This window comes from Pelophylax lessonae (assembly GCF_965119305.1).
Source record: "Pelophylax lessonae genome assembly, chromosome: 11".
NCBI lineage: Eukaryota > Metazoa > Chordata > Amphibia > Anura > Ranidae > Pelophylax > Pelophylax lessonae.
The window spans coordinates 178,542,129-178,568,229 of NC_138778.1; the positions used below are offsets into that span (position 1 = coordinate 178,542,129).

General features: G+C 43.0%; 1 protein-coding gene across 2 annotated transcripts in view; it reads left to right on the plus strand.

Annotated features, from left to right (window-relative positions):
* The window catches only part of GJC1 (gap junction protein gamma 1), a 66,416-nt gene extending 45,531 nt beyond the window's left edge, over window positions 1-20,885 (plus strand). For both annotated transcript variants that reach the window (XM_082271712.1, XM_082271711.1), the window contains exons 2-3: window positions 17,259-17,332; window positions 19,403-20,885. In XM_082271712.1, the coding sequence (XP_082127838.1) occupies window positions 19,417-20,589 (1,173 nt within the window). In that variant the 5' untranslated portion in view covers window positions 17,259-17,332; window positions 19,403-19,416 and the 3' untranslated portion in view covers window positions 20,590-20,885. The remainder of the gene's footprint in view (window positions 1-17,258; window positions 17,333-19,402) is intronic.
* Window positions 20,886-26,101: the final 5,216 nt, after the last annotated feature.

The window sequence follows — 26,101 nt, forward strand, 5'->3', positions numbered from 1 at the left end:
GGGACCGAGGACTACAATATATCCATACATTTTAAAAGTGCGGTATGCCTGAAAATAGGTAGGTATATACATCTTTTTTACATGGATTAGTCCACTTAATGTGTCGGGGGGGGGGGGGGGGACAATTTTAAGGCTAGTTAGGTGTAAAACCCGAATTCCACTTAGCCTCAGGATATAACCGACTAATATTGTCTGAAGATGATGAACAAAGGCAGCCCACCCATTTTTCTTTCTGGAACAGTATTGTTGCATTCCCTTCTTTACAAAGCAGTGCCTTAGAGGTTGTAAACCCCTGAGTATAGTTTGTACCTATAGGTAAGCCTATAACAAGGCTTACCTATAGGTACTGTAAATATCTCCTAAACTTGCACTGTTTAGGAGATATTTACATTGTATGCAGCCGATGATGTCATGATGTCTGAAGAAACGGGGCACGGGCTGTGCCGTGACCGGCAGCTTCGGCACGCATGCGTGGGAGTGACATCATGCGGCTCCAGCCAGTAGCACTGCCGGAGTCCGCAGACCCTCAAGGAAGATGGATACTGCCTCCGGCAGGGACGACGCAGGCTTCGTTTTCAGGTAAGTGTCACATAATGTGCTAGTATGGGTTGCATACTAGCACATAATGCATGTACTTTGCAGGTAACCAAAAATATATATTTTTTTCCCAGGCTTTACTTCCTCTTTAAGAGATTACCACACTAACCAGATACTCCTCTTGTCACATGGGTTGCAGCTTTCAGTGTCCAGACAGTGATAGTAACAAATCATCTGTAGAGTTTACAATCATCGTTGTACACAGAAAGATTTGTGAAGTTACAGCATATCCTGTCGTACGTGGAGATTTACTGCTAATTGTTACGTTTATGAAAACGAATGGAAAATCTGAGTCAGATGAACTGATAAATTAGGCATTTCCCATCTCTGATGTGCCACAATTGCGGATGAAGCATAATCATGGAAATTTTGTATGTGAAACTAGTGTATAGTGCAACCTTATGTTATTCCTTCACCCCTGTGACTGTAAACGGGATATTGTTTCCCACAACATCTCACAACCTAACTATAGTCATATGTCTGCAATGTGACCTGTCTACACGCATGCAAGTTGAAAGTAAAAAATATATTTTTTCTTTTTATTGGAACACGCAAAAGCGCATTGTAGTTGAACATTCTTTTTTTCAAAATATTTGCATCACTCCCTTCCTTCCTTCCTTTTTTTTTTGGTATGAGAAAAAATTGCAACAATGACACATAAATTTATCAAGAAAATTAATGACATGATTACTTGAAAATCAGGCTGCATTTACTTCAGCAAAGTTTCTGTGACAGATTTCCTGACCTGTGTGTCTTTATTCCTGGACAGCCAAGTGCAACTGTTTGAAAAGTTCAAGGACAGATTTATTACTGAAGAGAAGATGAATTTCTACTCTAAACAGACATAGAATTATGTGGTCAGGGTCAGATTTCATTCTCTCGCTAAAGGGATACTTTAGAGCAGTCAAAGGAGGAATTTATGATTGTAACCTTTTGGGCTCCAGTCACATATTGGTGTCCTGGATCATGGGCAAAATCGCTGCGATTCTGCCAGTGATCCTGAATCATAGCAAATCGTGGGACGCCCGTGCAATTCACGTCACTTCCAATGGCACCCCAAACACGGCACGATTTTGCTGCAATTGTCGCCTGATGAGTCACGGTAACATAGAGCAAACAGAATTGCGGGATGCCTGTCTCTCAAAAAGAAGTATAAGAACTTCTTACGTGGCATATAATATCTCCCCCTGCCACTCCCCCTCTTTAAGGATCTTGGGGTGGTTTGTGTCCTGCCCAGACGGTATGGGGTGCAGCACCGTGGCCTGGAGGGGTCCCATTGCAGAGGGCGCAGCAGAGACCCCCTGGGTGCATGTCCTGCTGCTTGCAGTGTGAGGTATAGCGAAGAAGGGGGTCCCAGTGCAGAGGGCGCAGCAGACTCCCCTTTATGTATGCCCTTTCTAGTGCAGTGTGGGGCTACCTTAGGGGGGTCCCCTTGCAGTGGGGCGCAGGGGAGATATTCTGGCAGCATGCTTCTCGGGCGGCCAGCAGACATGCTTGGGAAACCGGATGACGTCACAGTGGCCATTTTCCCTTGGTTTGGCTTGGTCTCCGGCCGGTCATGTTTGTGTAGTCCGTGAGGTCATGGCAGCCATTTTCCCTTAGGCGAGATGCTGGAGACAGCCAGAGCCGTGTTGCGATTCCAGGGCTCCTCCTTTTTTCTCCTCTTCCTCTGCCTGTGATATATGAAATGGACGGCGTCTATAGTGGTTACTGGGTCCGAATTTCGGCGCTCCTCCACCTGGTAGGGTGAGTCCTTGGGGGTTAGGGTCTCTCTTATCCTGATGGAGCCTCAGGGTAACCTCTCCCCCACTGATCCCCTCATGGAGGTGTCAGGTCCCTCGGAACCCCAGCATTCCATGGCTGCGCTGACGGCGGGCCTACAGTCCTTGGTATCCCGGGTGGAAGTGGCCTGTGGGCAAAGACCCAGGAGGAAGTGTTCCCCTGCTCAGTCTGTCTCATCTGATTCTGAGCCTGATGCCGTCGTGGATGCAGCCCATCCAGGGGGACTTGATATCACGCCCCCCGATCCGTCTGATAGTGAGGATGATTCCTCCACAGTCGTAGCAGTGAATAAAAAAGCGTTGGTACACGCACTTATTACTGCAGTGCGTGAGACATTAAAATTGGAGGATGTGGCTGATGTGGCCACGGACATGGCTGTGTATTTTGGTACACACAAGTGCCCTCGCACAGCTAGGGTGTTTCCTTATCTTCCTTATTTTGACAGGTTTATCTATAAGGAATAGGAGCAACCAAAGAAACCCTTTGTGGTTCCCAAATGTTTCTCAGTACATTAACCCTTTGAGGAATCACTTTTAAAAAGATGGACTAGTCCACCAGTGGTGGACCCTCCTGTTTCCAGGTTGAATAAAGCAAACCTTTTCCCAGTGGAGCAATCTCTGTCCTTTTTAAGACCCAGTTGACAGGAAAGCAGAGGCGCGCAGCATGTTACTATGGCTGGTTGGGCATTGCGACCAGTCTTGGCCTCGGCTCTGGTGTCTCAGACCCTAACTGAATGGGCCAAGCTTTTGCCCCAGGGCCTGGGTAGTGAGCAGGTTCCCGCTGCTTATGTTGACTTAGCGGACCATTTGGTCCAGGGGCTGCAGTTTATGTGTAATGCAGTTTAGGATACAGCTCCTGTGCTGTCCAAGCTTTCTGTTTCAGATTACCTTCCTGCCACAGTCTAGGAAAGGCACTCCTTCTCAGCCCATAGAAAATTATTTCATGCTCCCGGGACTGCAATGGAAATAGATTTTCTGGTAAGCCTAGAGCTGGCTTCTCTGGATCCGCAGACAAGACACCTTCAGCATAAAGGTCTGCCTCACCCATTACTGCAGTGGGGGGACATCTTCACTGGTTTCCGGCCCAGTAGCCCTCCTTCGTGAGCGTCGGGGGGGAGGATCCAAAGATTATTTTGGGGGTACCAAAAAAGGGGACAAAGTTTATCCATTTTGGGTGTTTTAGGCCTTGAGTCTCCTTGCTTATATAATTCCTACAAAGGTTTGGGTGACGTCCAAACTACCCAAGGTCCCCCCCTATCCCTGTCCAGGGAATTGATTTACCTAGGTCTGATTTTAATTCTTTCTAGGGTGGTCCTTCCTCTGGACAAACTTTGGGAACCACAAGCCGTGATTTACCGGCTGCTGTCCCACAAACAGTTCTCTCTCCCGATTTGCATACAGGTTCTGTGTCTGGTGGTATCCACCTTCAAGACAGTTCTGTTTGCACAGTCCTGCAGGCCGCTCCTTCAGCAGGTTCAGCTCCACAGGAGGTTTGTGGCGAGGTCACGGGTTCCTCTGGCAGAAGCCGAAGGCATCCTAGGGGTAGGGTAAGGCCAGTATCTCCCTCAGCTCAAGCTTCTACGGCAGTTCCTGCGAGGAATCAACGGCGAGGGTCTTCCAGTCATTCTGGTGGCCGTAAATGTCTCTTGGGGGCTACCTTTCAGAGAGGACCAGTTATCCCAAGGGCTGATCTACCATCCTGCCTTAAGTACCATCAAGGGCCAGGTGTCTGCCTTAGCAATCTTCTTTCAGTGACCCCTAGCTACGCACTCTTTACTTCGTACCTTCATTCAGGGGGTTCGACATGTACGGTCTCTTTTGCCGCCATGGCATTTAAACTTGTTGCTCTCTGTTCTCCAGAGACCTCCATTTGAGAACATTCGGGAAATTCACTTGCCTACGTTGTCCCAGAAGGTGGCATTCTCGGTGGCTATTACCTCTGCCTGCAGGGTATTGGAATTGGCTGCATTATCCTGTGGTACTCCCTATTTAGTAGTCCATTAGATAAAGTGGTCCTTCGTCCCTGTCCATCATTCCTACCTAATAAACTAAAGAGAGAGGTTGGGACTTTGAATGAGGCAATGGCTAGCAGCTGATAAAATGGTGTATTAAAATAACATTTTAATGATAATCTGATGGAAACAAAAATAAACATGGCGTCTTGCAGAAGAAAAAATACATATTGTAAACATGAGTCAATATATCTAAAATGCATGAACAACAAGTAAATAACAATGCATAAATCCAAGGAATGGCACCATAACATAAATAAAACCAAAGTACAGCATATAGTGGTAGTAAGGCTGCATCAGTAAAAACTGACGTGTTTCGTGCGTTAAACACACTTCCTCAGGAGTGGATGCAGGACATAGATCTTCAAAAAAATGTATGTATGAGTATCTATGGAATCTCTAAATTATCCCAAAGATAAGGGGGAGAAAAGGAGAAAATGTATAATAACTTATAAATCAGCTCAGAGTTGGAGTGGTGTTGAGGATAGAAGGTAGCTGAAAAATATAGTATCCAACCCGGGAGCTGTGGGAGCATGACCAACGGCAGTCCGGAGCACAACCCAAGCCCACTCTAGAGATGGGAGGTCCGCAACAAATAAAGGGGTAGAAAATATACATACAGCAGCTATAGGCTTTGTCTGTAAAAAAAAGTAGAATAATCAATGTATAAAAAGGACTGAGATATTGCTGCTTATATATGAAAAACCTGGGAAATCTGATCCAACCTCAGGAAAGGTAAACTCTTAGTGTGGAATGGGGATTGGGACATAGGGTGAACAACCAAGAAGATAGAAAGTGATACATTGGAAAGGGTGAGTGAATGGAAAAGTGATTGAATTGACACCCAAAAAGACACCAAACATAGACAAAGCCAAAGGGGGTCCATCTAAACAAGGAGTCCCAATGTGACCAATGTGAAGGCCATAGATTATTATTAAATGTTAAGGCTTAACATGTGAATAAATGACTCAGTGATCATAGAATAGTATGAAACCAAAAGTAATGGAAATGTGTAGGAATAGCAAGGGGCAAGGGAATCCAGAGTGCATAGTAAAAAAAAAAAAAAGTGACTAAAAGAGGGTAGATTCCATAACATGGTTTGGATTTAAAAAGAATAAGCATATGGAGAATAAAAAGCAATAAAGAGGAATAAAAGGAAGGGTGAGTGAAAGAACAAACAGGAGTGGTTACCTAATGAGTCCCAAAGTAATAATGGAACCATGGAAGTGGTCATCAGCATCACCATGAGGAAAGGTACGATAGGCTGGATGCTCCTCCAGAGTGCTGTGTATGTCATGCCCGCCGGGTGCTGATAGCGTGTATGAAAAGAGCGTCCATGTGGAGAGCATACACGCTGACCAACATGCGACCCCAAACTCGTCACCTATAGCCCGCTGCTGATAAAATAATTGCGGCCGACATATAGACTTTAAATCATGACGTCAGGTACGCGAGGTGTGGTGTCGTAGCGCAATGGAAGGGCCTAACCCCCCCCCCACCAAACGATGCGAGAGAAAGGGGAGGCCCCCGGAGCGCATCGCAACTCCTGGATATTAGATCAAATAATCAGCCCCATAGAGATAGCCCAAGTGGACTTGGAAGTGGACAACCTATATGAAAACAATATAAAAAAAATTATAAAATAAAAATATCATGAACATATCGACTATGTACATACAGACCAAAGGTAAGTGGTCTGCCCCATCAGTGACGACAGCGAAACTGGGTCTGTCCACTGTCATCAATTGATGCATCAGCTGCAGTCGCATGCCTACATCCCTGTACATGTAATACAGAAGGGGGGAATTGGGACTTTAAATGAGACACCTAGTTCATATCGGACAAGTATCTCCATTCCTAATATTGAATAATTGAAAGAGAGAGGTTGGGACTTTGAATGAGGCAATGGCTAGCAGCTGATAAAATGGTTTGATAAAATAACATTTTAATGATAATCTGATGAAAACAGTTTTACAGAAGAAAAAAATGCATATTGTAAACCTGAGCATATATATATATATATAATGCATGAACACAGCACTCTGGAGGAGCATTTTCTTCTGTAAGGTGTGTGTATGTATGTATATATATATATATATATATATATATATATATATATATATATATATATATATATATATATATAAAAAATACACAGCCTTTGTACTGATGGTATCCCATCATTAGTGGGACTGGATAGGACGTGTTGTGCAAGCCGTGGTTTTTCATCAGAGGTTGGCAAAACAGCAATTCCTGGGACAACATCTCCCATCCAAACTCACACATTTCTTTTTTTTTTTGTTTTTTTTTTGTTTTCTCTCTTCCCGATTCTTTTCTATAATTTCTTTTTAACTTTGTGCGTCAGACACCCAAATTTTATACCCATTTGCTTATTCTACCCCACCCTCCATTTGCCACTCAGGGGAATCATAACTCCTAGGGCGAGCTCTGACTATAAGCTGGATGTACAGTCATTTTGGATTCTGACTTCCCCCCTGGTTCAAGTCAGATTACATCTTGGATATGACCTGGTTGCCATCTTCCTGTGTTGTATGTCAATGTTGCTGTACTGTAATGAGTAATGTACCGTTGACTGAGAACAGTTAGGAGGTCTGATTCTTCTTGCTACACATCATACTGGCTGTTTCACCAGCCAAGTTTGCTTTGTTATTGTGCAAAAAAAATAATAAAATGGCTCCCAGTCACATGGGAGAAAAGAGGATTTCGGCTTCTTGTAACTCAACAGTCATTGGGTATGAACAACGCAATGGGGACTGTTTCCAACAATGTGTGGTATTACTGGTTTGATATGGTCTTAAATTCCACACTCTGGGTGGATATTCCATTTAGAGGTTTAGAGATCTAGGCCTAAACAATCCTCAAAATAAAACCAAAATTATTATTCTGAGTTTATTAGTGACTATTATCAAATTTATTATAGGCATTATCAGGATTATGAGGCTGAGTGTGGATTTCTGTCCAGAAAAAGCAGGTAGCTACTTCTTCCTTCCTTCCTTCCTTCCTTCCTTCCGCCGTCTTCTTTTTTTTTTTTTCTTCTTTTTTTTGTAATTCTACTCCGGCAGAGCGACACTTCAGTGCTCACTTGTTTCTATGACCAGAAATGATCATAGACGTTGTTTAATGCCTTGCCGGTGATCTGGTATGTGCTCAGTGCTGATGATACAGTGGTTGAATCTTCATGCCGCCTTTCTTCTTGCGGAGTCAGCACGCCCTTCACAACATGTCAGCTCAGAAAGATGTTCAACAGTCACAATTGTTGGCATCAACGTTTTCTATGAGCTAATTAAAGAAGAGGATTCTGGTGTCTGCTTAGTATTTGTTTTTGACAGTTGTCACTGCAAATATTTCCATGTTCCTTTTGTGCAAATATTGAGTTAATGCTCATATCAAACACTCTCCTATACGTGACCCAACGTAAAGATCCTGCCACAATTTATCTTGCTGAAAGGGACTCAAGGTTTTTTTAATGTCATTGGCTTGCTGGACCTTGAACTCTTAATATGTAGCTCTTTTAGGGTTCCTGTTTTGCTAGACTGGCATATATTTTAAGTTGTTTATATATTCTGTTGTAGCCTACGGGAGAAGGTTTGGAGTTTTGGAAGCTTGTCAAATATTTGCTAAATTAACTTCATGCTAATTCTCTGCTGGGTTTCCTTCTAAGGTTGTTATTATGTGGTATGCTTTTGTCTTTCAGCTCTGCTTGGGTTATAACCATTTCTTCCTTTTTATTAAAAGATTGTTACCAGTTATATTAAATGCAGCTTGTGAGTTTCTCTATTGAAGCAGAGATTGTCAAATCCTAAGATTTGGCTCTGGAGCCTTTTCAGGCCTTTAGCCTAGGTTCACACCTATGCATTGTTTTTTTTTTTTTCTTTTTTAGTGCAGTTTTCAGAAACTCACTACAGTCCATTTAACTACTTGAAGTCAAATGACATACAGGTACATGATTTGGCAGCAAGTGGTTGTACCGGAGTGATGCCTGCAGCTGGTTCCGTTTTTTTGAGCCGATGGTCAGCTCTCTTGTAATAACAATCAATGAGGCTAAGCAGCCGCTCGGCTGTTATTACAAGCAGCAGGAGGAGACGTTCATCCCCCCCACCCCCACCGCTGCTTTTCATCACTCGCCCGGCTCTCCTGTCGTCACTCCGGTCGTCTCCTTCATCACTCGCCCGGAGACCCCAGTGACCACCCAGACGGCCGGAGACCCGAATAAAGCTGGAATCTGCTACGATCGGGTCTTAGCTATGGTAACCTGGAAGTAACATCATGACATCACTTTCAGTTTATTCAGCAGCCAACGGCACCAGTTTTTAAAAACCAAAAGTATTCAAAAAGGGTAATCTTGGAGTTTTAAATGCTTTCAAGTGCAGAGTAGGGGTTTGGGGCCTTATAGACCCCAGATCCCTTCATAAAGAGTACCTGTCATGTGCCTGTTACTGTCACAAGGAAGTTTACATTCCTTGTGAAGGGCAATAAAAGTGATTAAAAAATGAAAGGGACAGTAAAAAAAAAAAAAAGTAAAATCAGAAAAAAAAAAAAGTGAAGCACCCCATCCCTCCATGTTCGCATGCAGAAGTGAACGCATACATTACATGTCATGCCTGCTTATATAAAAAGTGTTCAAATCACACATGTGAGGTATTGCTGCGATCATTAGAGCGAGAGCAATAATTGTAGCACAAGAGCTCCTCTGTAACTCTAAATGGGTATCCTGCAAGAAATTTAAAAGTATCGCCTATGGAGATTTTTAAGTACCGTAGTTTGTTGCCATTTCACGAGCGTGAGCAATTTTAAAGCAGGACATGGTATCTATTGTATGAAAAGTATCTCAGGCCATGGCTGGTATGTATTGCCACCATCCCTCATTGAGCATAAAAATGAAAGAAATTTCTCCTCTAGGTGGGATTTTGTAGGCAATGCAAAAAGGAAAATAATATGTAAAAAATTCTTAGATTTTTATTCAATAGTAAACATAGTAATCACAGCATGATTAAAAATGGTGGAGCAAAACAGCTCCCACATATATTGACAATGAACACAGCAAAAAAGTGCAAAACCCCTTCGTAGAGGGAAGGTCCAACGCGTTTCAAACATGGTACGAACATATAGTTCTGTTCTTCTTCAGGGATTAATCCCAACTATACAGATAAAAGAGATAATAACAGTTACACACATACTGCGTACACATACATACGTGCAAGGTGACAATGTATATGCATGTGGGTGCTGTACTCCAACTGACCACACGGGGGGGGGGGGAATTCACAGAATCCTTCCTCCAAAAGGACCATATATAAATGGTTAACTGGAAAAAGTCCCAGAGAAGAGAGTCCAGGTCTTCATGAAATGGGTTTGTCCCATGTTCTCCTGTAGGACCGCGGGATACGGATCAATAAGATCCCAAAATGAAAGGCGATAACCACTGCAATAACAGAAATAAATAAAAAAATATAATAAAGAAATTGTACATATACTCCAAAGTAATATATATTTATAAGTTGTTAACTGGACAAAGTGCCTTAAAGATGTAAAGTGGTGCATCACGAAGGGGCACAAATATTGATACTTAAAAAAAGGGGTGGGGGAGAAAGGGGGGGTCCCTTATTGTAAAAGAAATAAGGAACTTGGATAGGAAACCAAATCCAACGGGGTTCCCATCATGTTGGTAACAATTGTCCCCCCAAAGAGGATGTACAGATGGTGATCAGGTATCCAACCCAAAAAACCTAATATGGTGTAACCACTTAGACAAAAGAGGGGGTCCTAATGTTACAAAGTCATGTGGAAAACACGCAAACTCTGAAAAAGGGGGCTATAAGACATATCAATACAGCCCAAAATTAGTATCAATACTTACAAAGCACTCTACTTGAAAAGAGGTCCGAGGGATGGATAAGTCCAGAGATAGAAAAAGGGAAATTGCACACAGCAAAGAAAATTGCAGAGGGCTGTGGTAAACAACCCCAAACATGTAAAGGGCTCCAATAGACAGAGGGAACACCCTCTCTTCATGGAGGCTCCCAAGAATGGCGCCGATCACGGACCTCGGCATCCTCAAAAAGGGCGCGGGAATCCGCATCGGACACTCCCCCTTCCGCCGGATATGATGGCGCGGGTGGTTGGTGTTTCACCTCCTTACGCTTATTGTTAAGGGAGGTGATCACCGAGCCCCGGTTCGTGGTTTGGGGTATTATTGTCCCTTCCAGATCTGGGGTAAGCACCCGCGCCGGCGGCCATTGGTCCTTTTCCGGCCGTTGTCCTCAGATCGGCGGAAACCTCTATACTGAGGCGCCCGCTGATCGCGTCATTTCCGGCCGCTACTTCCGGTTCGGCGTCATACACATGACGTCATATCCGGCGGAAGGGGGCGTGTCCCTGCACCTATCTGACCCACATCTGTCATGAATGGACCCCGAAGTCTCAGAAGGACCTTATGCAGTTACTCAGTCTATACCAGTGGTATCCAAACTGTGGGCCAGATGCGGCCCTTTACTTTCCTTTATCTGTCACTTGGGGCACTTTTCATCTCAATGATTTTACCACTGGGACATAATTCCTCCCACTGACACCAATGATAGGGCTCTATTCCTCCGAATGACACCAATGATGGGGCACTATTCCTTCTACTGACACCAATGGAGGAGAAATATTCCTCCCATTGGCTCACAACATTGACACCAATGATGGAGCACTGATACAATACCAAAAATAGGGCATTGTTCACTCCTAATGATGCCAGGATATATTCTACTCCCACTGACCGGGCTTCTCTAAAATCTGAAGGACAGTAAACTGGCCCTTTGTTTAGAACGTTTGGAGACCCCTGGTCTACATAAGCTGTAAGTTCACCCCTGTAAATAGCACTACATTTCAGGTGTACATTTTGGGTAGAGTGGGGAAAGATTGGACTCAATGACCTGGATTTAGTGCTGAGTGTGTCTCTGTTGAAAAGATTTTCTCTTTTTGTTCTGTCCCAGTGACCACTCTAATGTTGCTCTTGCACACTACTATTTTTTTCAGGCAAACCGGCTTTTGATTAGGCGGACTAAGCACCCATTCACACAGGGGCGACACGACTTGCTGGGGCGACCTCGGCGCGACATGCACGGACTTCATATAATTGAAGTCAATGCAAGTCGCCTCCAGGTCGCCCCAAAGTAGTACAGGACCCTTTTTCTAAGTCGGAGCGACTTGTGTCACTCCTATTAGAACGGGTCCTGTGCTAATCAATGGCAGGCGACCTACCGCGACTTGTCAGGCGACTAAAGTGACACAACACCAGTAAAGGGTCTAAAGTGACACAACACCATTTATTTTTAGTTTTATATTTGCCTGCCTTTGCAGGGTGCCTTGCTTAGTTTGCATAACAGGCCATTGTCACACACCAGTTTGAGGTGAGGGGCAGCCCAATGGTTTTTGTAGCCTGCAAATACGTCAATTTAAAGCAGATGTTTAGACTTTGTCTTGTGAAAACATAGACTGGCATTCCCCATTCACTTATCCTTTATAAGTAATACTAGGAACCATGCCTTGGTTTCAATATTGGCTGATCCTTTGTGGCTTTAAGGAAATATGGTTGGAATGTTATTGTTAAGCTGCAGGTTATTAAAATGATTGCCCAAAAAAAAAAAAAAAGGGATTGGTGCGTAACCTAAAGATCTCAGGTGGATTTGCATCTCTTGACCAGCCTGAGATACATGACCCATCTCTGCCCCTGCTGGAGTAGGTACGCATACAGTGCATGCAAAGGCAGCGTGGTTACCCTATCCTCATAAGCACCATTGTAGCAGAAGGAAAGTGAAAATAAAGTGGATGTGGTAATACATAGTTACTTCTAGCATAAGCTTTTAAACATTAAAACGGAGCTCAGGGCCCTGTTTGAATTAAATAGTTTTGGCCCCCAAAAATGCAAAAGGATTAATGCGCTTTTTTTCCTGGCAAAACCTTTTTCCTAAATTTTAAATTTAAAAAAAAAAGTGAGGTTCTTCAGTATTCAAATAACGAATGCCTCCTGAAAACCAAGGAGAAGAACTGACGTTTGTGGGGTTTTTAGTCAAAGAAATGTCGATACACATCTGCTAAATTCCAGTCTTTTATTCACATATAGTCACTAGACTAGAGAAAACGCGAAAACTATTAAAAAGGCGATAATAACCTTACCATCATTTAAAAACAAAATTGAAAACCTACATATGGCTCCTCTGAACAAAAACCTTAGACCCCCATCCACAGCATTATGATATGATATACCACCCGAGCCTCAAAATATAACTAGAACATACAGAGGTCTGATCGTCGCAATATACGCTGTGGAAGAGTTCTGTATCTCAACGCGTTTCGTGGAAATCTGCAGGAGAGGAGTTGTTCGGGAATATAATAGATTTTAGTGGCAAAACCTTTTCTAGTGGCTAAATGTCAATAAAAGGTTGGATTTTAGTGGATAGGCATGCATTGACATTTCCGTGACAGAGTATTCGTCTTAAAAATCACACAAACGTCTGTTTTCCCATTTGTTTTTTTTTTGTTACTATATTTGGAGTGTGATGATTGGAAAATAATTAACCTCCAGGCATTGTAGTATTTTTTCAGTGTTCCCATCTGTAAGGGATGCAACAACTACTTTTTCACAGCACTTTATATTTATTTACTGTGAATGTTTGATGTATATGGATTGTACACTACTTTTGCTTTTAGTGCAGTTCATGCTTCTCAGTTACAGCTGCATTGGCTGCTATTTACATTGTCATCAATCAATGAGATTCGGAGCTTGCAGTCTGAAAAGAATATTCATGAATATTGAATCCCATGGCAGGATTGTTGTAGACTGTACAGTGCCTTGAAAAAATATTCACACCTTCTTTAAATGTTTTTACATTTTGGCATGTTACAACCAAAAACATAAATGTATTTATTGGGACTTTGTGATAGACCAACACAAAGTGGCACATAATTGTGAAGTGGAAGGAAACTGATAAATAGTTTTCAAAATTGTTTACAAATAAATATCTGAAAAGTGAGGCGTGCATTTGTATTCAGCCCCCTTTACTCGGATACCCCTAACTAAAATCTAGTGAAACCAAATGCCTTCAGAATTTACCAAATTAGTAAACCGAGTGTGTAATTTAATCTCAGCATAAATACAGCTGTTCTGTAAAGCCCTCAGAGGTTTGTTAGAGAACCTTAGTGAACAAACTGCATTATGAAGGCCAAGGAACACACCAGACAGGTCAGGGATAAAGTTGTGGAGAAGTTTTAAAGCAGGGTTTGGTTATAAAAAAAAAAATATCCCAAGATTTGAACATATCACAGAGCAATGTTCAATCCATCGTCCAAAAATGGAAAGAGTATGGCACAACTGCAAACCTACCAAGACATGGCCGTGGCCGTCCACCTTAATTGACAGGCCGGGCAAGGAGAGCATTAATCAGAGCAGCTGCCAAGAGGCCCATGGTAACTCTGGAGGAGCTGCAGAGATCCACAGCTCAGGTGGGAGAATCTGTCTACAGGACAACTATTAATCATGCACTCCACAAATCTGGCCTTTATGGAATAGTGGCAAGAAGAAAGCCATTGTTGAAAGAAAGCTATAAGAAGTCCCGTTTGCAGTTTGCGAGAAGCCATGTGGGGAACACTGCAAACGTGGAAGAAAGTGCTCTGGTCAGATGAGACCATAATTTAACTTTTTGGCCTAAAAGCAAAACGCTGTGTGTGACCGAAAACAGATGCTGCACATTACCCTGAACACTCCATCCCCACTGTGAAACATGGTGGTGGTAGCATCATGTTGTGGGGATGCTTTTCTTCTACAGGGACAGGAAGCTGGTTAGAGTTGATGGGAAGATGGATGGAGCCAAAAACAGGGCAATCTTAGAAGAAAACCTGTTAAAAGTCTGCAAAAAGACTTGAGACCGGGGCGGAGGTTCACCTTCCAGCAGGACAACGACCCTAAACATACAGTCAGAATTACAATGGAATGGTTTAGATCAAACCATATTCATGTGTTAGAATGGCCCAGTCAAATTCCAGACCTAAATCTAATTAAGAATCTGGGGCAAGACTTGAAAATTTCTGTTCAGATGCTCTCCATCCAATCTGACAGAGCTTGAGCTATTTTGCAAAGAAGAATGGGCAAAACCTTCACTCTCTCTATATGTACAAAGCTGGTGGAGACATACCCATAAAGACCTACAGCTGGGAAAGGTGGTTCTACAAAGTATTGATCACATAAAATCCCCCAAAAGCATCTACGTTTTGGCAATAACATGTCAAAGTGTGGAAAATGTCAAGGGGTATGAATACCTTTTCAAGGCACTATATATAGTTTGAGGTTCAATCATTACAATGGGTTTCCAAGTTTTGTGGAAGCAGGTATTAGGATGCCATATTTTACATTTAGGTTTGCCTTTTAAAGAGTACCTGAACTGTAAAAGCTGAAAAGGCAAGCAGAGGGCAAAGGAGATAGTCAACAGGATTCCATGTAGGCTCCCTGCAACTGATGGTTTTTCCATTACTGATTTACTATGCCGCCTTCTCTATTGTACCTCAGTGTGGAGGCAACCATCTTGCAGAGGCAGGGCTTTGCATCTTTATGTCAGAGGGACCCCCTAATGACTGACCCCCCCCCTAATGACTGGTGGTCTGATGACTGGTGGGAGGAACCACTTCAAGAGAAGTGGAGAAAGCACAGATCCACAGAATGGATCAAGCAGAAGCAGGGAGCATTGCAGGTCCACAGATACATATTGCTCCCCAGCAAGGAGAACCTTGAGCCATAGTAGGGACATTGTCAAATATCATTCCTTATATCCTGAAACCATCAGTTAGAGGCAGCAGGGCCTTAGGTTAGTGGTCGCCAACCTTTCGGACTGCACAAACCACTAACCTTGCTTTTTTCAACTACCTTTCGGACTGCACAAACCACTAACCTTGCTTTTTTCAACTACGCGGACCACTAACATGAATTTTACATGCCTTATACACATAATGTTCTGGCTCTCTTCCCCCCTCCCCCTGGATCACACTGTTGCCTTATGCACACAATGCTTTGGCTCTCTAACCCCCCCCCCCCCCCATTTTGCATTACACTGCTGCCTTACATAGACAGCTCTTTGAATCTCCCTTCCTTATCCAGCCATGTGCTTGAGCTCCTTGCTCCCTCCCACAGTCTGTGATTAGCACTGCCATTGGAAGTCCCCTCTTTCTTAACCTCCCACCCTCAGCACTACTCCTGGCCCCTCCTTTTTAATTTTCAATATTTTTTTTCTGAAAAATGTTCAAAATAACATATGAAAGATAGAAATTTGAACATTGGTCAAGAAAAAATTAACGGCATCAGAATACAATCGTATCAGTAACCATCATAGGTTTTCAGAAAATGATGCATATAAATCCTATTACAGAACAACATGTGTCGAATAGTTGCATCTAAAAGCAGTAATCCCCAGCAACATTGATGTATCCTAGCAGTATGGGAAAACGTCAACTGGAAGCAAGCCGTCTGAGCCATATCGGATTATCCTGTTGAAGTAGAATGCAGAATAATGAAAGCAGATAAGAAAGAGAAGAGGAAAGGAAAAGGAAAGAGAGAAAAAAAGTCAGTCTGTCCCCCCAAGGACTGTGCCCCTATTAAAAGGAAATCATGCCACCTAATATTCAGGGAGCCTGAAGATGTGCCACCCACGGGTTCCACACCTCAAACTTTATCTGAGTGTCTCTACGGATACTAGTCAATTTTTCGTTAACCATGATCCAGGAGATTTTATGTTTGACCATCACAATATTTAGCACCGGTGACTTCCATGAACGCTCTATGGTTATTTTAGCAGCTGGGAGGATAAAGAAGATGAGGGTACACAGATGTCTGGGGATCACCCCCGCGAGGTCAGCAAACAGCGCCGTCTTAGCAGCCCTGGGAACATTTTGTCCCGCCCCCGAATGGATCAGGTTGAACACCCTGATCCAAAAGCGCTGTACCTTCGGACAGGACCACCAGACATGGTGCATATCGCCTACCTGCCCACATCCCCTAAAACATAGGGACGAGGCCTGACCCCCTCCTTTTTGAGTTCACAGGAGCCAGAACTACAGAGAAAGGCATCAGGTCAGGTATCAATGCGCGCTGGCCGTATTGACTGCGCGCATTGAGAACGACACTGGAAACAACATTGGACAGTACACATCTGCCACAATGTTGATTTGCGGCAAAAACCCTGGGGACCACCAACATTTTCTTGTGGACCATCAATGGTCCCTAGCCCATTGGTTGGTGACCACTGCTTTAGATGATCTTACACTGCAAATAAACCGCTTTGAAGCTTTAGTACACTGGGATATTTCAGGAGGAATTGATGACAAAAGTTAAATCTTTAAGCCTCGGCTCACACTATGAACCGCACCTAATTCCTGTTTCATTCACATTCGATTCAAGTGTGGTGTAATTTGAAGCCCATCCATTTTGAATGGGCTCAAATCTTGGTTGTTTTGTACAGTGCGATCCAGTGCAGGCAAACAGTGCTTTTGCGACCTGCATTCGGGGGGGGGGGGGGGGGGTTGTTAAGATTGTACTGACACCCATGACAGATAGCAAGAGCATTGTGGCTTTGAATGCCGTGCAGGAAACATAAATGGATCGCAGGGTTTCTTACACCACCTTAAGTGTGAACCTAGACTCTCATATAAAGTGTAAAAGATTGAAAACTAGAATCTGTGTGTGTCCACTCCTCTGTATACTAGTGGTAGGGTTGGGAAAAGAAACTTCTGTCACTGACAGTATCAGTTATTTATGAAGAGCAGATATTTGCCTGTGTGTGGGATATTTAAGGTGTTGTAATTTTCTCTTCTCTTCCAGTGGGATTTCAAGAAGCTGCAGATGAGTCCCTCATGTCTACTGCAACACCAGCTAAAACAAATACGGCACTGAAGGTATAGTATGTGTTAGCATTCTGTGTCTCCACACCTTTAAAACTAAACTCCATGAACACTGAAGTTTCCTTGCTGTACTACCTAGTGAACTGAAGTCTGTACCTTCACTTGATCTGTATGCTTATTACAGGTAGTTGTGTATTTGTGTATATACAGCCAGGTCCAGGACTATTGGGACATCGACACAATTCAAATCTTTTTGGCACTATACACCACCACAATGGATTTGAAATGAAACAAACAAGATGTGCTTTAACTGAAGACTTTCAGCTTTAATTTGAGGGTATTTACATCCAAATCAGGTGAAAGGTATAGGAATTACAACAGTTTGTTATATGTGCCTCCCACTTTTTAAGGGACCAAAAGTAATGGGACAATTGGCTGCTAAGCTGTTCCATGGCCAGGTGTGTGTTACTCCCTCATTATCCCATTTACAAGGAGCAGATAAAAGGTCCAGAGTTCATTTCAAGGGTGCTATTTGCGGTTGTAATCTGTTGCTGTCAACTCTCAATATGAGATCCAAAGAGCTGTCACTATCAGTGAAGCAAGCCATCATTAGGCTGAAAAAACAAAGCAAACCCATCAGAGAGATAGCAAAAACATTAGGTGTGGCCAAATCAACTGTTTGGAACATCCTTAAAAAGAAAGAACGCATTGGTGAGCTCAGCAACACCAAAAGACCCAGAAGACCATGGAAAACAACTGTGGGGAATGACCGAATAATTCTTTCCCTGGTGAAGAAAACATCCTTCACAACAGTTGGCCAGATCAAGAACACTCTCCAGGAGGTAGGTGTATGTGTGTAAAAGTCAAAAATCAACAGAAGACTTCACCAGAGTGAATACAGAGCGTTCACCACAAGATGTAAACCATTGGTGAGCCTCAAAAACAGGAAGGCCAGATTAGAGTTTGCCAAACAACATCTAAAAAGCCTTCACAGTTCTGGAACAACAACATCCTATGGACAGATGAGACCAGGATCAACTTGTACCAGAGTGATGGGAAGAGAAGAGTATGGAGAAGGAAAGGAACTGCTCATGATTCAAAGCATACCACCTCATCAGTGAAGCATGGTGGTGGTAGTGTCATGGCGTGGCGTGGGCATGTATGGCTGCCAATGGAACTGGTTCTCTTGTATTAATTGATGATGTGACTGCTGGCAAAAGCAGCAGGATGAATTTTGGGTAATAGTATCTGCTCATATTCAGCCAAATGCTTCAGAACTCATTGGACGGCGCTTCACATTGCAGATGGACAATGACCCACAGCATACTGCGAAAGCAACCAAAGAGTTTTTTAAGGCAAAGAAGTGGAATGTTATGCAATGGCCAAGTCAATCACCTGACCTGAATCCGATTGAGCATGCATTTCGCTTGCTGAAGGGAAAATGCCCCAAGAACAAGCAGGAACTGAAGACAGTTGCAGTAGAGGCCTGGCAGAGCATCACCAGGGATGAAACCCAGCGTCTGGTGATGTCTATGCGTTCCAGACTTCAAGCTGCAATTGACTGCAAAGGATTTGCAACCAAATATTAAAAAGTGAAAGTTTGATTTATGATAATCTGTCCCATTACTTTTGGTCCCTTTAAAAAGTGGGAGGCACATATACAAACTGTTGTAATTTCTACACCGTTCACCTGATTTGTTTAATTTCAAATCCATTGTGGTGGTGTATAGAGCCAAAAAGATTAGCATTGTGTCGATGTCCCAATATTTATGGACCTGACTGTATAAAGAGCAGGATGATAAAATCTATTGGAGGTACTGGCTCATTCCATACTCGCTGGTCCTTTCACCTTGCTGGCCACAGACAGATGTATGAGGGCTGCATGAGTCAATGTTGGCTCTCTAACATAATCAACATTTGTAAAGAAAGAGGCTGACATTAATGCTGCCATTAGACTTTGGTTTTCTAACCGAGTGGGCAAATTTATCATTAAGTTATTTTGAAACCATTTCTGTTTAGACTTTATTTTGCCTATGTCTTAGACAAACTGCAATTATTATTGTTTTTTTTATCTGCCAATTACATATTTACCAATTCATTGGATTTCTCTGATCTCCATTCAAGGAGGAACTGGCAACATGAGCTGGAGCTTCTTGACACGACTGCTAGAGGAAATCCACAATCACTCCACATTTGTTGGAAAGATCTGGTTGACAGTTCTGATAGTCTTCCGAATCGTTCTGACTGTCGTCGGAGGGGAATCTATTTATTACGATGAACAATCAAAGTTTGAATGCAACACGGATCAGCCGGGCTGTGAGAACGTGTGCTATGACGCCTTCGCTCCCCTTTCCCATGTACGTTTCTGGGTATTCCAGATCATCTGTGTGGCTACGCCGCCTCTTTTATATTTGGGTTACGCAATCCACAAAATCGCAAAGATGGAGGAGCGCTATGAGTATGATAAGAAGGCAAAGTTTAGATCCCTGTCCATGCGTTGGAAGCAGAATCGGGCTGTAGAGGAGGTAGAAGAGGACAATGAAGAAGACCCCATGATGTACCCAGAGACTGAGCTGGGTAGTGACAGAGGAAAGCATAGCCATGGCAAAATTAAGCATGATGGGCGAAGGCGTATTCGAGCTGATGGACTGTTGAGGATTTATGTTTTGCAGCTGCTTTTCAGGACGATTTTTGAGATGGGATTTTTGGCTGGGCAGTATTTGCTTTATGGCTTTGAAGTTATCAAGAGATACGAGTGTCATAGAGAGCCTTGTCCACACACAGTGGACTGCTTTATATCCCGGCCTACTGAAAAGACAATCTTCCTGTTAATCATGTATGGTGTCAGCTGCCTGTGCCTCCTCCTCAATGTGTGGGAAATGCTCCACCTTGGCTTTGGGACCATACGGGACGCACTTAACAACAGGAGGAAACAAGTGGATGATTCTTCTACCTATAACTATCCTATCTCATGGAACACTCCTTCAGCACCACCTGGATACAACATAGCTGTGAAACCAGACCAGATCCATTATACAGAACTAACCAATGCCAAAATGGCATACAAGCAAAACAGGGCCAACATAGCTCAGGAGCAGCAGTATGGAACAAGTGAGGACACTCTCCCCGCTGACCTCGAACATCTTCATCGGGAAGTGCGCATGGCAAAAGAACGCCTGGAAACAGCAATTCACGCATACACAAATCAGAGTAACCCACCATCCACCAAAGAGAAACGATCCAAAAAAGGGTCTAATAAGAGCAGTATCAGCAGCCGGTCTGGGGATGGAAAGACCTCTGTGTGGATTTAAACCTGCTGCAACAGAAAGTTGTGACTCCTTGTCTCCGGGAGGAACAAAAGACAGAATGATGTCTTCCAGTCGTGTAAATATTTTGGTTCTGTTAATGTTGGGGAAGCACAGACTGCACAGCCTGGATATGAGAAGAAAAAAAAAAAACATCCAATGGATTCTGCTGATCCATTATTTCTCTTGTATCATGAGACTTATTACAGTGACCTGCACTATGTCAGGCTGTTCTTTTATATCTAATGTTCTAAAATGACCAATACTATGACAATCCTGTTTTGTTAAATGCTAAACTTTTTATACAGTCCAGTGTGCTTTTTTTTGGCATTTGACATTTGTTGGGTAGGTGTTTAATCCCTTTCTGTCTGAGCATGCTCTATATGATAGAACCATTAAAGTGTAACTCTGGCCAATTTTAATTGGATCTCTTTTGCAATGTTGAAGACATTTCACCGTTCATCCAAGTGGCTTCCTCCAATTCTAATGCCCACTTAAATGATTAGTTAAAAATCTTCAACCTTACAGAACATATCCAGCTGAATGGGACTAACTATTACTGTGAACCAATAAAGGAAAGGTGTGTGCGTGTGCTGCTCAGGTTGTAAGGGATGCTAATCCTGTGCCCACCGCTGTGAGTGCCAGCAAGGGATGAAGGTTGTCTCGGCTCCAAACATCAGTGTAAACAAGAGGTACAGTATATCCCGTTGGCCGCACATCAAAACAGACTAGCTGTGGTGAAATTAATGGCAGTCTCAGCCTGGGCTCCCACCAATGGCAGGCTGAGACTGCCATTCACTTCACCACAACTGGTCTGTTTTGATGTGCGCCCCACGGGATATACCTCTCTTTTACACTAATCAATACTAGCATTACCATGACCTGGATAAATGAGAACCTGTAAGATCTTCATTGAGGAGTTTTTCCTTTGCTTCTTAAACTGGTGCAAAAAGAACAAGAACAGGAAGGAAGGGGAAATCTCTCATGGGGGCAAAGATAAGCGTAAATATCGGTGCCCTATAGAGCTGCTTGCATTAGACCACTCCTAATATATTTTAAATGCGAAGAGGAAAGGATCACTGCTACTCCCAACCAGCCCAGACTCTATGAATAAACCCCGGTGGGCGGGATGAAATGCATCAAGGTGCATGGTGTGGTGGTGACATGTAGGCGGAAGCTGCTCTTTATCGTTTATTCACCTAGGCTGGTTGGGAGTAGAGGCGATAATATCCTCCTTACATTTATCAGCTCTTTGGATTGGTATCAGGATAAGACTGCACCCCATGCTTTGGACACAGGGAATTACTTTCACCTCTACTTTTGAGCGGCACCAAAAGCAATGTCACAGGTTACATATTTAAAATGCTATTGGGTCCCTGTTGGGAGACATTTCCCTTATCTTCCTGTCCCTGACAGGAGTCCCTGTTGTCAAACGGAACTATAGACTGCAATAAAAACCTGACTAGGGTTATAATGCTTTGCAACTATATCTTATATTGTAATAAAATATAGTTTTGGCTAGAGTTACATTTTAAGCCAAGAGGTGGTTGTTAACTAATCGTTCAATAATGAGTCAGTCTACAAAAAACTGGCATTTTACTTTTGACTGGATGTCTGTGGGTCAGATCGCCTGCTTACTTGCACACCAGGGTCCCTAGCTCTTCGTAAGATTGTGACATTTATTTTACATTAAAGTGAATTTATTTTACATTAAAGTGTATCTAAACATTCACCACAAAAAATATATTTTCATTCCCTATCCTAGATAATGTATTGGCACACTTTTCTTCTTAAGCTTCCTTCTATCAAAAATTTATAAAATTCTGGCCCCAGGCACTTCTGCAAACAGGGTGACAATGCTGTCCTTTCCATGAGGTGTATGCTTGGGCAGCAATCATCCTTATCTGCATGTTGGACTGAATGTTGAGATGTCCAGCCTCGGAGGAGCTTCCTCCGCTATGCCCACAACTCTAATTGACAGCATTTGGTCGTCAGCTGCTGATGTATTGGCTGGCAGTGGCAAGTGGGTGGTAGCAAAGCTTGCCTGCATACCATTATATTTTATGTTTATAGGCATGCTTTTTGGGACCAAAAGTAATAATACTCATAACACTCAATTCTAAAACCAAAATAAGTTACTTAACAGACTCTAAAGGTACTAAAACATTGTTATAAAATCCTTTTTTTTTTGGGGGGTGGGGGGGTGCATTGTACTTTAGGAGAATGCAGTAAAATGAACTAAACCCCCAAGATTGTATTTTTAATGATGTTGTTGCAGGAGGCAGAGCTAAGAATTATAGCAACTTCTTATTGAAGTCCCTGAAGACAATAGGAGGTTGGCATCTGATTGCACCTACTGACATCTATTCAAAACCAAAATATCAGTGGGTGGGCTTGAAGTGGAATTAAACCCTCCTGTCCCTTACAAGACAAGGAAGCTGCCATTTTGGCCTCTGTTTGGTCTGCAGTTGCCATAGCGCTGACATGTGATCAGTTAGGACACCGGCCATGTGATGGCTCAACAGTTTTTGGGTAGAGAAAAAAAAACTTTTCATAAGAGACGTATAGAGGCTGCCATTACTATGACCACCTCTCTTTCTGTCTCCTAAATATTGAAGCCAGCAGATTAGCATAGCAGCCAGATAGCTAGGTTTTCCAGGAAGAGGCCTTCAGTGGCAGCCCCCAGTATCTCCCTTAATGACAACTTGACTTTGTCTTTATTTCTTAATGTTTATTCCGGCTGACCAACAGTTGTATAGGAATGTTGCTCATCACCTGGCAAATGTTCTAAATCTTTATTGCAGGGATTTTGGGAGCAGCCACCATCGGGGTCATCTGGCTGCCAGACTGTTAGGTGACTATCACAGCATTAATTGAACACCCCTTTAGAACATCGGTCTTGGAGCTCCAAAGTTAGCAATAGTCGCCTTAACCCCACCACTGGTGGACTCTGTGTCTCAGGACAAGGCTGTGACCCTTGGAGTATATGTGCCTTGCTCTGGTGCTTTTTAGAGTACTGTATATGTATATTTAGCATCTTCTAACGTCATGGTTAAAACTTGTTCATGACAAACTGCAGTAGACCTCCTAGTCTTGTGCTCAAACTAACGTCTCTGTGTGAAAGGAGGGAGAAGGCATTTCGATAGAAACCAGACTTCTTACTTCCTTTTCCGCGACACATTCATCAAATGTTAAAATTCCAGCTGACCACAGAGGATATGGCTGAGATATAGGAAGGGAAAGAGTTGAGCTTTGAAGGCTGCCTGTAATGAGATAAATATGCAGGCTGCCTTTTCCAATCTCCTGAAAATGTAGCATGCTTGGTTGTATGGCTGATTCTCTGGCTTTTGGATTATTAAGCCACCAAGCTGGAGAAAAATATGCCAGCCAGGAGTTTTGTCTTCAGTTGCTGAATGCTCTGTTCTGGATCTGTGATTAAGGTCTGCTTGCAATTTTTGTCGGTTATTGATGCTACCCCAGTATTCTTTCTATGAATCTGTGCTACTACAGGAGGCCTGTACCCTCTGCCTCCATATCCTGAATTTGCACTTCCTTTATTCTTCAGGAACCTGTCTAGAGAAAGGCCTCTATTGATGTCCACAGATTTTTCTGTTCAACCTATGGGTAGTGGCTATCCTACATGTCAGGTATTATTGCTTGTATATATGTATCTACTCTGAAGCAAAATATCCTATATTGCACTTTTTTTATACTCGTTTTAACATTCCAATTTTAAATCAGTTTTTACAATCCTTTATCTTATGCATGGAATATAAATGACTCATTGCTGTAGTGGGCTTTTTTTATATCAATATATTTTAATGTTTTAAAACTGGTTCTAAGTGTGATTTTTTTTTTTTTCTTCTTATTTATATATGTACATAAGGGCAGCTTTACGCTTTGCAATTTAACTTAATTTTTGTGCTTTATTTCTTCTGACTGTGGCTGCTGACTCTAGAAAACAGTCCGCCATCGGATATGTATGTCAATGACTTATCTTTACAGTTTTTCTGTCACATATCGTCCTGCACCCCCCCTCAAGACATGTATACCTACCCAGCCAAGTTTCATTGCCTCCCTCTCGCTTTATGAGCAAAGGTTTGGGGGGGAATGTGATTTCCTTTAGGTGACAGTTCTGGAACCTTAGCAGCCAGTCCCCAAATGCACACACTGTGACGTGAGGTCCATCTGAACTTAGACACAGTTAACCATAAAGTTTAGGCAGGGATGCTGCACTGGGAAGGTGGTGTGGGAGCTTGGAATGTAAGTATACATTTTGTGGGGTTGGGCTATATGTGGACACCATCCATTTGCCCTGAATGGATGAAGTGACAGTGTTTCTTTTAGCAGCGAGTTCGTAAATGCACTGAGCTTCTAAATTCTCCTAGCAGCTAATCTACAAATCCCCACTTTGTTACAATTCCAAAAACCTGAACACAAGTAATAATGTGGAAGTCACATGAAAAGTTACTTTTTAAGGTAACTTTTCAAAGTGCATCCAGTAGCGATCAGTGCACGTAATCACTGGCTGTGTGAAGAGCATTGAATAGCTTGGGGAGCCAGTGACCTGTCATTATAGGTTGCTCTTGCTGCTCGCAGTAGCAACAATCTGAGGATTCCTACTGCTGCAATTTGCATCAGGCTAAATCGCCAGTGTGAATTTAGTCTTTCACATGGCTTTCTGAGTGAATTTTGCCCTGCCAAGCAGTGCAAAATGTCAGACCAAAATTACATGGGGAGCAGTTCTAATTTATCAAGTCCTTCCAGACCACGGTTCACCAAAAAATTCTGAAGTGGCCTGTGGTACTTCACCTCAAGGGCCTCATTCCAACAGCCTGGAACATTGTACCCTGCTTGAGTCTCTACAACTTCCTCATAGTCTGTCCTGGCTCTCTGGAGTGTCCCCCCCCCCCCCCCCCAACCCCTCCCTGGCTTTATCCATGGAAGTGTTCAGGTGTGCAGGGTTTCTTGGGTGAATTGCAGCTTTGATTTCTGATTTATCATATAGATATAAATAATCCTATCCAAGGCCACTAAAGAACAGATAATGATTTTGCAGTGGAAGACATTGAGGTATGCTTATAGCCTTAGCGATAGCGGATAGCCTTGCCTTGTAAAGAACCTTTTATGGTTTTACATTGAGCCAAAGTTGTTGCCTTGAGCCTCTTTCTTTCCCAAGGCAGTTCCAGCTTTTTCCCCCAACCAGGGCATTGTACTTCATCCATCTGTCTGGCTGCAGCTCATCAGAAGGAGATCTATGCAGTACATCAGAAGGAGATTTCTCTTTATTATCTGGATGTAATTCATGCTCTACGAGTCTACTTTGCAGCCACTGCTTCCATTGGGAAGACTTAACTTTTTCTGTTTTTCATCCCACATGAGATAATAACCTCAAAGGGGAACCATCTTCTCACTCCACCTTTTCCTGATGGCTCAGACACATTATTGTTCAAGCCTGTGGTCTTAAAGATTGGGTAGCACCCTTCTTGTTAAGGTACACTCCTTCTAGATTTATGAG